The sequence below is a fragment of the Montipora foliosa genome, chromosome 1 (assembly GCF_036669935.1).
Source record: "Montipora foliosa isolate CH-2021 chromosome 1, ASM3666993v2, whole genome shotgun sequence".
In the NCBI taxonomy this organism is placed as follows: Eukaryota; Metazoa; Cnidaria; class Anthozoa; order Scleractinia; family Acroporidae; genus Montipora; species Montipora foliosa.
The window spans coordinates 9,280,336-9,292,835 of NC_090869.1; the positions used below are offsets into that span (position 1 = coordinate 9,280,336).

The 12,500-nt window shown below is 38.2% G+C and overlaps 2 protein-coding genes across 5 annotated transcripts in view; one reads left to right on the plus strand and one right to left on the minus strand.

The window, feature by feature from the left end:
* LOC137973695 (uncharacterized) overlaps nucleotides 1–1,667 on the plus strand; it is a 9,036-nt gene extending 7,369 nt beyond the window's left edge. Inside the window, exons 5-6 of one of the 2 annotated variants that reach the window (XR_011117314.1) lie at nucleotides 1–1,014; nucleotides 1,472–1,667. The exon at nucleotides 1–1,014 is cut by the window's left edge and continues 1,111 nt beyond it. The gene's annotated coding sequence lies outside the window, so the exon portion shown is untranslated. The other variant, XM_068820603.1, reaches the window with a different exon arrangement.
* Nucleotides 1,668–3,018: 1,351 nt separating this feature from the next.
* Nucleotides 3,019–12,500, minus strand: part of LOC137974731 (uncharacterized) — a 19,497-nt gene continuing 10,015 nt past the window's right edge. The window contains exons 1-5 of one of the 3 annotated variants that reach the window (XM_068821684.1): nucleotides 9,967–10,063; nucleotides 9,210–9,342; nucleotides 7,656–7,955; nucleotides 6,487–6,733; nucleotides 3,019–5,561 (exon numbers count right to left, since the gene is read on the minus strand). In XM_068821684.1, coding sequence (XP_068677785.1) covers nucleotides 4,913–5,561; nucleotides 6,487–6,733; nucleotides 7,656–7,955; nucleotides 9,210–9,342; nucleotides 9,967–10,023 — 1,386 coding nt within the window. In that variant the 5' untranslated portion in view covers nucleotides 10,024–10,063 and the 3' untranslated portion in view covers nucleotides 3,019–4,912. Of the gene's footprint in view, nucleotides 5,562–6,486; nucleotides 6,734–7,655; nucleotides 7,956–9,209; nucleotides 9,343–9,966; nucleotides 10,064–12,500 lie in introns of those variants that run through there. The other 2 variants (XM_068821693.1, XM_068821702.1) reach the window with 2 other exon arrangements.

Genomic DNA, 12,500 nt, shown 5'->3' on the forward strand with positions numbered 1-12,500 from the left:
TTTATGTTCCCCTCTTCCCCTTATTCCCTTCTTCCTCCAAACCCCTGGGAGACCCTCACAGTCGAGAAATTAACTAATACCAAACGCGTTTCTTTCACTCTTTGCAAAACGCAAATTTAAGGCCTACGTCAGTTGCCATTTGTCGTTAACGCGATGCGAGATCTTCGAACTGTGTTGGAAAAGAGCATAATTCACGGTCAACGACTCGCTCATTCACGACTTAAGTTTGAAATGGAAACTGAGGTATTACATTGATTAAGGAACAAAGGGCACAAAATTTATTATGGAAAGAAGGTAACCACAAATGTTTCCTCTTTTATCCTGCCTTGATAGTAACGCGAGTTTTGTATTGTTGACGGTTTTTCTTTACTTCTTTAATGACTATTTACTAAAAATTGGTGAGCAAAACGATTGCAACCCAAGAATTCTGATTGGTTTGTAAAGTTTCCTACAGGGGAATCTTTGCTGGCGTTAAAGCGACATTTCTTGTTTACAAGCATTGAAAACAAATTTCTTTTGATATTCAAATTTGCCAACCACACAACAAAAGAATTCATTGTTTCAACAGCCAATTAGGTTCTGGTTGGCATATTAATAACAATGGGCGACAAACGTCGCTATTGTTTTTGTCTCATTAAGATACGAATTTGCTGATTGAAGCTATCATTGACTTCAAAAGGAAAAAGAAAGTGTTAAACTTGGCTGACACATTCTTAGGTGGCAAAAGCGCTAACGAGCCCATACATTCTTTAAACATTTTTGAATTTTCAAATTGTCATTACTCAGAGATTATCTGGTTAATTGCGCGTTAAAGTTTAAGAGATAGCTCTTTATGTAATGGACTTTCGATATCCAGTAATGATTTTTATGCAAATTAGAAAACGATGAGCTTATACCAAGTCCTTTCAAGGGAGCACGTGAGCCCAACAAATTGACCCACTCCCAACTGACTGGCTTCGTAGCTCAGTTGGTGAAGTGTTGCTCTGCACCGTAGAGGTCATAGGTCCGAATCTCGTTTAATAGGCCTTATTCACGATAGCCGCCATGTTGGTTTTCAAATTGTCATGCAAATTAGCCATGTGTTATGCTGGGGGGCAAACATTGAAAAGAAGGCAAATTGCGGAAAATCTGCTCGTCGAAATATTAAAAATAACATCAATAAAAGTACATTTTAGAATTTAGAACTATGTACCTTTTATAATAATTCTATATCTTTGATCATGCCTTTGACATGTTGACTTTCTACTTGGTTATCTCCTCATTTTTCACTAAAAAAAAACATCGAAGTAACTTGTGTAATCATTCTATCTTACTACTTAGGTGATAAACATTCAATGAACGTGAAACAAATCATCTGTGTGGCTAAGATGTTCGTTATAACCTCTCGAACTTGTGTTTTTTCCTCCTTCAGATGTGAGTAGCTAATTTGCATGATTATAGCAAATCCAATATGGCAGCCACCGTGAATAAGGTCTATTAAGCCAGATAAGTGCAAAGATCGCTTCAGTCCCCCTTTTAAAGCTTCCTTTTGTCGGTACTTATGATTACCCGAGCGACAACAACTGAAAAAGAAATGTCTTGATGGTCATCAGTTACTTTCCTTAATTTCAATAAGAGCTGAGATTTTGCGCTAACACTTGGTTGAAGAAGAATAAAAAACCCTTTAAATATTGGTTATGGGATATTGTTATTGTCTACCAGCGCGTATGGTCTTACGTTGGTCTTCAGAGTTTAATTTAAGCAAGTAAAAGAAAATGCTAGCCGTCCGCTGGCATCGCGAGGCAAAGAACTGCAACTATAGTCAAATATAAAATTTACACAGAATACTTTTGCTAGCACAGGTAAAATAACAAACTAATTAATGTCAAAAAAGTTCAGAATTGAGGCAAGAACTGATCAATTGAGTTAAGGTGATTTTTATTTTTCATTTTCGTCAGCTTCACTTTTACATGTTTCAAAGGAAGCAGAAAAAAGAGAATATTTTAAACGTTCTGTTTCATCTATTGAAGGTCTGGCGGAAAAAATGGGCTGAGAGAAAACTGGAACGGGAGCTGGTGGCTGAAAGGTGAAGCCCCGGGGTCCCTTAAAGTGAAAGTTAGCATTGATCTTGTTGTTTAACGCACCACTCGATACCGAGTCGAGATAGACTCTCTACTTTAACTTGCCTGTTGGATTGTAACGTTATAATTAAGATGATTCTGAGCAAAAACGGCCTTTATCCAAGCGATTTGCCATAAACTTGAAAAACGTCGGGCCGACCTCTTTCAAGATTACCCAAATGCGAGCAATCTGTCTCAATTTTGTCCATTTGTGTCCATCCATGCTTTTCTCTCCTTTTGTTGTTTTCAACGGTTTTGAGTGGTAATTGCAATGTTTCATTCTACTTTTTGGGCGGCATTTTTGGGGCATTTTGGGTACCTAAATTATATCATTTTGCGCGACTTAGCCCTTTAAGAGAGACAGGGGACACCACACGCTGCTGAATAATAACTTAAATCTATAAATATGCCTTTCTGTTATTTCTAATTTATTCATTTGACAATGATGACATGAAGTCGTCGAAACGTCGTGTTATTTTACTATCGTTAATTTTCTTGCTTGAATGTTTTTTATTAGAACTTAAATTTTACTGAGCAAAGATAAAAGGTTTGAATTAAAAAAAAATAAAATAATTTTGGAGCCGCTTATTATCTCTTCCTAATTTTATTAAGCGCCGCCATCTTGAATTGCGATTGCCCTGTTATGTCTGAACGTTTGTATAATAGTCGTGCATGTAACCTATATTCAAGGTATAAGGTGGCATCCGGCGCATTTGAAGACAAAACATAGACGATTCTGGAATTCGTTTACTCCAGATACAAACATTTTCTTTGAAAAGTAAACAAATAAATCTGATCGAAAACCTTTTTTCTGTGATTTCTGTGAGTAGAGTTCTCTTGAAATAACAGTTCTGATGGATGGCAAACCGCCTTAACTTTCACTTAATATAGAAATGTTTTATAGTTATAGTATTTAAAGTGCCCCTGTGATCAAAAAATTAAAACCACTTCCTTTTTTCCTTCAGATTTTGAAAGTGTGTTTGCTTAACATCTGACTGGCAAAATTTTGAGCTTTGATTTTTATCCAAAGGCCGCTTACTTTGAGTGTAAGTTTTGGATTTCACGGTCCGCCATTACTCACGTTCAAAACTGACCGATTGGAACTCAGACGGTTGGATCCAGGGAAACGTGATGTCAGAGGCTCACTAGCTTAAAATTTCAGCGTGTGAACGCAGCTTATTATATATGCAAAGCATGAGTTTAAAAGTCTGAAAGCCCAAAACCCCCGTGCTGCATCTTAATTTTGCAGCGTACACACGTATTGCATTCTTAAACTAGTGAGCCTTTGACGTCATTTTCTCCTCGATCCAGCTCTCTCAAGAACATAATGTTACTAATGGCGGACCATTAAATAGGAAAATTCCAGTTAAAATAAAGAGTTGTCTTTTTGAAATCAAGGCTTAAAACGTGGGTCACTTAGTGTTTTGTTAACATAGTTTTGAAATCCAAAGAAAAATATGAATTGATTTTTTGGTCACAGGGGCACTTTAAAGTAACGTATTATAGTAATTTTATGATACAGTGCCTTTCAAAGATGCATTTCAAAATTGGGTTGAGTTGTTTGAAGCCGCCGTATGGGATAACCGTAGGAGTTTTACTTTGTGTTAGGACAATGTGCGAACCAGCGAGCAATGCGAGCCATGGCTGCGAGCCATGAGCCATGGCTGCGAGTCATGTGAGCCAACATGGCGAGTCATACACAGTTATCGAAAGCTAACCGTTTTAAAATGGGTGCTTAGACTTAATAACTGTTTATCAGCGCTATTCGAAATGGGTGCTTAGACGTAAATGCGAAATTCGCATGGCTCGCTGGCTCGCAGATTGTCCAGCCCCTTTTATTTTGAGAGATCGACGCCAGGCCGTGAATTGAAATTAAAGCGTTTTCATTTTAATTGATCTGATATTGACACTACCACAATTATTAACGGCTTTTGCATTTCTCAAGAAGACGACTAGATCAAAAATATGCTCGAAAGCACAGCTCAAAGATGCCAAAAAAATCTACTTCATTTTGCCTTCAGTCAGTCAAGATCTTCAACAGCAAAAACATTGCGTCAGTTTTTTTAACTCTGTCGTTGTTATTAAAGTTCAGTTTATTCGAGTTCTACAAAGCAACTAGCAGATACCTATGTAATTAAAATTCTGAGGAACGGTATTAAAAGTAAAGGAAAACAAAATTTGCTGTTTTGTGCCAACGTTATCCATGGTGCTACTAAAAGAGATTACTCTAAAAAAATTCCAAAACGCACGTACAGAGACAATCCTGTTTTTCCCATTAGCTGCTAATACTTAGAGGCGTTCTCGTTAAAATGTCACTGCCGTAGTTAAGATCCTTAATAGGGAGTTTAAGCAAAGACGACGGCTACGGCTACGGCAACCCCACGAAGCAAGGATATTATTGGTTAAGAAAGGAAAAATACTCATGCTGCACGCGCAACACGAATTTCCGTGCATTTCTCTGCCGTACTCCACAAAACAACGTGAAATCACCAAATTTTATTTTTGGCGACAACGTGAGCATAAAACAATGAAAAAGTCATTTTCTGTTTTGACTTTAAAACCGTTCGTATCCATTCAGTTACAGGATAGTTCGCCTGTATTGTGCAAGGTGAACAAGACGGAATAATCGCGAAATACTTGCGATAGCGCTAAGTTGTATTTTAGACTGACGTTTATGTTGCCGTAGCCGTTGTCTTTGCTTAAACTCTCTTATGTCTTTGCTGAAACTCACAATTTGTTTGCGCTTATCCGCTTATCTCTAACATAACTTCGAACTACTTCATTCTCGGGCAACGGTAGCGTCATAACCTACATCATGATAAGAACCAAAAAACTTTGTCGTCTCGCTTCATTTTAACAGCAGAATGAGGTATCTGAAACCTGGGCCTGGTGTATTCATTCTCGTTGTTTGAAATAAACTGCGGTAAATAATAAGCCCTATTACGTAACGGGTAGCCTCGGAAACGGGAAACTAGAGGGCGCGATTGGAAACCCAGTGGTACTTTTTCGGCATAATCTGGAGATTCGGATTCTTGATATCTCAGGACATTGCTGTTCAAGTTATTAGACTTTTTGTAATACATTTCTCTATACCTATTCATATTATTGCTGTGATACGTTGGTCTATATTCCACTTTATGTTCAGGGTAGTTCCGGGGACCATTAGACATCCCACTGTTTGGTTGTATGTGTCCTTGGACGGCAGGATTTATCGCACTGCAGTTGAAGACCACTGGATCAAACGTTCCCCTTTCTACATTGTCCCTGAATTGTATTTCAGTGTCAACGTTTCCTTTGGGAGAGTAACGCGCCACGATGAAGGTACAGTTCATACCCCACTTTTCACCGAATGCTCGGCCAACGCCAATGGTTTCAGTAGCCTTCCATACAAGTTGGGTGAAATGACCAGAAGCGTTTTGAAAGATATTTTTTGAGAAATCGTGCAAGCAAGCCTCTTCATACCTAATAAACAATGAATGATGGAAGCAAGCAATCAGTTATCGAATCAGTGAAAGGTGACATCAAGCAAACATTAAAGCAATCAATTAATCATTCAATCAATCAGTCATTAAATAAATAAATCATTAATGAGTGATTAAATCGATCGTTTCATTATCAAATACATAAATTACAATCAAACATTTTAAATGCTAATTAAATGAATGAATATTCCAATTATTAAGTGAGTCAATGAATGACTAGATTAGTTCCTTCGGTAAATCCGTCAATGATAAATATTGGAAAAAAATGGTGTAATCAAAAATTGCATGGCATGAGCATTTCTGCTCGCTAGGGTTTTCCCAGCTGGCATCGAGCTCTGCCATACAGAGTTTTCACTTCTGTGAACAGGGTGAACCTGCTATTTCCTGCTGCTTATTTTGTATTTCTTACACCACAGTGGAAGGATATTTCTCAAGTGAACATTGCCTTTGTTGAAAATTATAGAGGGTGTGAAATGAAACGCACAGTTCATCGTTCTAGCAAGCAGAAAAACACATTTCCTGGCATTTCAATACAAAGGCGGCATTTTCTTCTCCTAACCCTGAATAATGACAGATCAAGGTTTGAACCCACAACCTCCGGCACTCAAGTCCTGTCTTCTCAATAGTCCACTTTACACTTTGTGCTTGGTTACCTGGCCTTTAAATAAAAGTGAGGCTGGAGTTGACCTTGTTTTCATAGAAACCTCACTGCTTTTCTTATGTAAATTCTTACTAATTAGCATGGAAACAACATCATTAATCTAAGAAAGGTAGAGAGGTCTGAATCACAGCAAGGTCAATACAAGCCTCACTTTCATTTAAAGGCCAGGTAACTAACTGTAAAGAGGTTTATTTGGAGACCCAACCAGTCAGAGCTGTTTCATAAAATTCATTCATATGCTTACCATTTCATGACGGCTTCTGCCGCAGTTATGGCTTCACCGTTACCTGTGGTACAGCCCATTGCCAAATTTTCACCTTCACCCGGTCTGTCATTAGATGAAGAGTGAAAAAGCTCCTTTTTAGCGGCAAGGCGGCGAGCAAACTTTTTAGCGGATTGAGACATCGTAAGGTTTTTCTGAATCGGCGGAGAGAAGTGCACTGAGCGAAATTCGTTGTGAGCTGCAACCATGTCATCGATAAACTGATTATCTGAAAATAACAGGTCGTGAAATAAATATCACGTCAGATAATATCCTACATGACACGACATACAAACGATATACATATAGATTCGGTATCAACGGCGCTAGTCATCATTGTTACTTTAAGCACGTGTACAGAAACGAACTCAAATGCAGACCGTCAGCCATAAGCTGCTTTTTTTTTTCGTTTAGGGGCGTTATCAGTCACCTCAATTATTACTGTAAATGTAAAGGAAAAGTTTCATCGCCTGTCAAAACATAAGGTTCCTTTGTTTCTGTGTCCGGTATTGGTGAATAATAGACATGCTTTTTTTCCAACTAAGTACAGTGTGCACTCATTGTACGCTACGGCGGAAACGTGAAAACTAATTTATACATACATGCCTACATTTATATTCCTGCTTAATTTATAAGTTGATCACTCCCCATAGGGCCAATGGAACGTAATTACTGAAACAACAGAATAGAACAACCAAATGGCCGGAGCCAAACCAGTTGGCTATTGACAAATGCAGCCGAGAAGTTGAACCAGGGCGGACTACTAGGATCAAACTCAATGAGTGGTCAGGACGGGTCTTGAATGCAGGATAGGATATCTGGTCATCAAGGCAAGCAACCTAACCCCCAATTCAACGTCACCATAGAATAATTTATCGTCTTTTTACTGTGCACAGCCCATTGTAATTAGAACGATGTCAATCAAAGCAAAGGGCCAATCATAGCGTACGGACTGCCAAATGAGAGGTAATAAGAATTCATATCTTGAGTACAAATACGATTACCACTAAGAGTTTTCGCACAGAGCAGCCCAATCAAGTCTGAAGCTAAAATCGACATTTTATTTTATTTTCGCATACCAATACCACTTTTCACAGATTCGCACCCCAGTACAAAGGTTCCTATTCAGAAAACTTCCTTCGTCAGCTTACCTTCCACTGTTAATGGAGGAAGCTCTTCCGCGGGTCCATTTTCTGTCGGAAGAAGTGAGGTGCCAGGCCCACTTCCTGCCGCTGGTAAAGTGTTAGGCCCAGAATTCGGAGGAAGTGACGTATTAGGTCCATTGTTTGTAGGAAGAGAAGTTATAACTGCACCTCGGCCATCATCTGCTTTATCTGCAGCTGGTGCTAAAACCAATTCCAGGTTTATCTTGGCTTGACCATTGACGAAACTATACGATCCCGTACCCTCTATGCCATTTCCATTGACAATGAAAGTCCTTGGTAAATCAGCTAGTCGACGACGAGATTAGACTGTGTTAATTTTCAGCGATAGATTACTCTTCATGAACACAAAAGGCATATATAGGAAAACCATTCGAAGGAAGAAAAGGAACGGTCATCATTTTCATTCTATTCCGCAGTCCAAATATATGAAACTTCCGTACAGCTAGGGGAATCTCTGTTCATTTCCATAAGCCCATCGTTTTTTCAACTATCAGCCAAAAAATCATTACTGAATATTGAAAGTCCATTGCATAATGAACGCAATTTACCAGATGACGAAATTTTACAAAAAATGTATGGGCTCCTTAGTGCCTTTGCCACCCAGGAATTTATCAGTTTTTGATGGCTAATACCTCGCGTTTCTTATCAAAGCCAAAAGACATACAATTGGAGATTTAACTTGGTTTAACACGTTCTTTTACCTTTTGAAGTCAATTTGTGAATAACATGATGCTTTCTGTCAGTTATATCAGTTAATGAGACAAATTGTAAATAATGACGTGAGCAAAGATTCGCCTACAGTATAATGAAAAAATCGTCTGGTTTACCTCGTGATTGACTCAGTTGGTAGAGCACGTGCAGCGCAATCGCAGGGTCCTGGGTTCGAGTCCCATTCAAGCCTGGATTTCTTTGGGTTCAGTCGTTTGCAGTTGCTTAAGTTGCTCAAATAACTGCGATGATCTTTCCAACGTTTTTTAAAAATTAAATTAGATAAAAGTGTTTTTCTATTGCTTTGAGGTCTTGCTCCAGCACAGTCGCTAATAGATATATTTTTAGATACGCTTTGCGCGCGAAAACAAACAAAGGGGCGCCACTTTAACAAATCAGGAGAAGCCATCTCACGCGTGACTACTTATGCCATGTTTTGTTTTCTTTTTCAGGGAAATGACAATAATTTTCGCGGGAACGGGTATTCTAAAAATAGACTCATTTAGTTTGACTGTGCTCCGAAGCTCACCCATAACATAAGAACCCTCTTATGTAATTCATTGTTGCTGTATATCAATTTGACTGCTCCTCGAAAGCATAATTCGATTCTCTTTGAACCAAAGTCATGAAAGCATATATTACAGTCATATATGAAATTTTCTATTCTCTCCTTTATCTCAACATTGACGTTGACTGCTCCTACGTTTCGCTATTTCTTAGCAGTCCCAGGTCCTGCTGTGTGGAATTTCGTCAGCAGAAACGTATTTTTTTTCCGATTCATAATACAACACCATAAATAGAAATTACTTTGTCATAGATGAATTTAGGTACCTCCAACAGCTTTCTTTGAAGCCAAACAGATTAAGATAGAGACGGACAAGAGGACAGGCACAACCCACATACTGCTGTGGAGGAAAGGTTTACGTAGAAAGGCGGCTAAATGAGATGTCGTTGATATCTGTACCTTGATTGGGAAACAAGAGTTCAGAAGATGCTAATTAACATGAGACATAAGGGGTACCTTGGTCTCTTTTTAAAATTGGGTGCGAGTACTTTTGTTTTGTGATGGAAACGGTCCTAGTTTCAAAGTGAATGACAGAATGACTTGGTACCTGGTCCCACACTGAGAGCGAGGTAAAAATTATTGATAATTTGCAAGAGTTCGGGAACGAAAAGGACAAGCAAAGATCAATATTTTCAGAAAAAAAGCCTTAATTCTTAAATGGATAAAAATGTTCTCTTCTCAAAGCAGCATCGAAAACGGTAGTTTCCGTACTGTAACATTAGCGTCAGTCTTGAGTTGTTGAGACTACTAGTAATTGTGGTCATTCAATCAAGAACGTATTATTTTTGATTTGCAGACAAATTGGAATAAAATAAAATAAATGAAATTTAATGAGGTTAAAAAATAACGATAGTTCTTATCACACAAGGGATGCATGAACAAACACAAAACAATAATTATTTACAATTATTGAAAGATCTTGATCTTCCAAATCTCTCAATAATTTGTGACATTTGTATACATGTAGTAAACGGCAGGATTTCTGTTTTTATGAAAGATGAATAACGACGCAAATGACCATACCTTTGCATTGAAAAGATGTCTTTCGATTCCCAGAACGTAAAACGCCCCTACGCTCATTTAATTGAAACAGGAATAAGCTTTTCGCCCACAGGTGTTATCGTGTTACCTGGTACCAGTTGAAAGGTTCATACCTCGAAGATTATTATAATTAAAAGTAAATTTATTTATTGACTGAAAAATCAGCGAACGTACTTTCAACCATTCTACAGCCATTTTCAAGTTGAATTTCACGAATACGATTCTCTGTACCATTATGTTTCTGAAACAACAAGCTAAAATGTTTGCATTCAAATTACAACTAACAGTAATTATTAAAAACTGAATCATTGGATAATGCAATTCGAGAGTTTTGATGGGCTAAGCCATCATGCATTATGAGCCATTATACGATGATCTACAAACGCGGCAAGCATATGCGTGATTTTTTTAGCCTTTTTATTTTTATTTTAGTTTAGTTTTCTATCTTTTGGGGGCCTTTTTAATAAAACAATTATTCCTTGAGCGCGCGTTGGATATCAGATGATAGATAGCCAACGAGGCGCGTAACGCCGAGTTGGCTATAATCACCTCATATCCAAAACAGTGGATAGCGTTGAACGCGCGCGGTGATTGGCTACTCAAACTCCGGATAACCTTTGCTATTCACCTCCGATTCGACGGTGGTGTCATGCTCCACCAACTGAGCTATGAAGCCACTCAGTTGAAAGCAGGTCACTTGATTGGGTTCAATCATTCTCGTGAAGGAATCGAGGATTGAAATGAATATATATTTGAAGTGCATGCGAACGAAACAAGGGACCCTTGCACCTAACTGGAAGATTTAAGGAATTGTCTCTTATAGAGACCTAAAAAAGGCAGCTTATGTGTTCCTTTCACGAGAACACATGAACTTGTGTTTCCCCATGAGCGCGACAAATTTAGTGGCTTCATAAACTCAATTGGGTTTGAATTCCGTTGAAGGCGCCTGAATTTTTAGGTGTCCATAATTGAAAGTGACAATTGCTTAAATTGACCGTTGCCAACCTCGAAGTAGGGATTTTTTTTACGTCAGACATTGTGGTGCAAAACTGTATTTTGAACCGTACTGTTGACAAGAATTTAAACGTTAAACTAAACTTTGTTTTTGAACCAGTATTGCTACTGGTTCAGAAAACTACTCGTTCGTCCTGATTATCAATTATATACAATTAAACAATTGTAAAAATAAATATCTATCTGACAGTAAAAAAAATTGCTTAGTGTTGAGATCATCGAATTATGCTTGCTACTTTAGCAGTATCGAAAGAAAAGCGTGAAAAATTCAGGCCTCTGCGATGTCACGGGTTTCAATCCCGTTTAGCCTGAAAATTTCAAGCCTTCCTTTCGTTACTGCTAAAGTAGCGTTCATAACTCCGATGATCATAAAACTTAACTAGTGCCATCCCCGCAGTTCAAATGTATGTCTTTAGTACATTGTTCCTTCAGTAAAAAAACGTCTTAAAATGTTATTCAGTGATTACTCTTGTCCGTTTGGAAAACTTCTTAGTCTCGGTCAGTGACAGAAGGGAACCTCTAACTTTCTTTGTCTTATAAGATTGTACTTTCAGTTGCTTGTTTTTTGAAGGGAGTAGACTGTTTAACTCAGAGGGGGGAGGGGAGAGAGGGTACTTGGGTCAATTTTCGCTGGATATATACCGCTGACCTCTCATAACCCCTATCCCTTTATAGTCTATTTTATGGCCAATTATAGACCCCATCTCAGTCACTTTCGGGTAAATGTAATTTTAGCGACCCCAACTTTGTCACTTTCTGTTTATTCATAAACCTTATTTTTGACTTTGCAGAAACAGTAGTCAACCTCAAGAGTTAGGAGATTGTGATCTTTATGCTGAATTCGCACATTTCTTGTCAAACTTTTTAACACTTGAAAGACAAAAAAACAAACTTACAAAAACAAAAATCCGGTGTCTTTTCCATCACTTTGACACATGTATCCTTTGTTTCCCGTGTAAAAACGCAAGGTAACTTAACTTAATCACAGCGCCCGTTGAATTCAACGACACTTTCGATTTTGCGATTTACTTGTGCAGCCAAAAATACGATAGAAAAATTAAACGTAACAAAAATCTCCAAAATGTTTTTCGCTGATGGTAATTTATATATTCGCGGTTCAAAATTTGTTGTTTTCAAGTCGAAAATGTTGATGCTGATGGCAATTCACTTTTTATTCTCGATCGACACTTCCTGAAAACTTGCTTCTGATCTTCCTCGAAATTGTGTATCAATATTTGTTCTCCTTCGTATAATGCTGCGCACTGCAGGATTCATTATGCACATTTTCGCCACTAGTTTCCAGGCCATTTCGGTTCAAAGCAATTGTTATGCAAATTTCCCCATGAAGCGTGAGAAGTTTCTTTTTTTCGCGTGCATTACCAGACCGCGGTTGTTCGTACATGTTCACTATTTCGAATGAAGAAGGACAACCTTCGCCTCCAGCCGATCAAGAGACGCGTTTCTCTAGCTTGGAAGCCAAACTGGATGCCTTGTCATCAAGT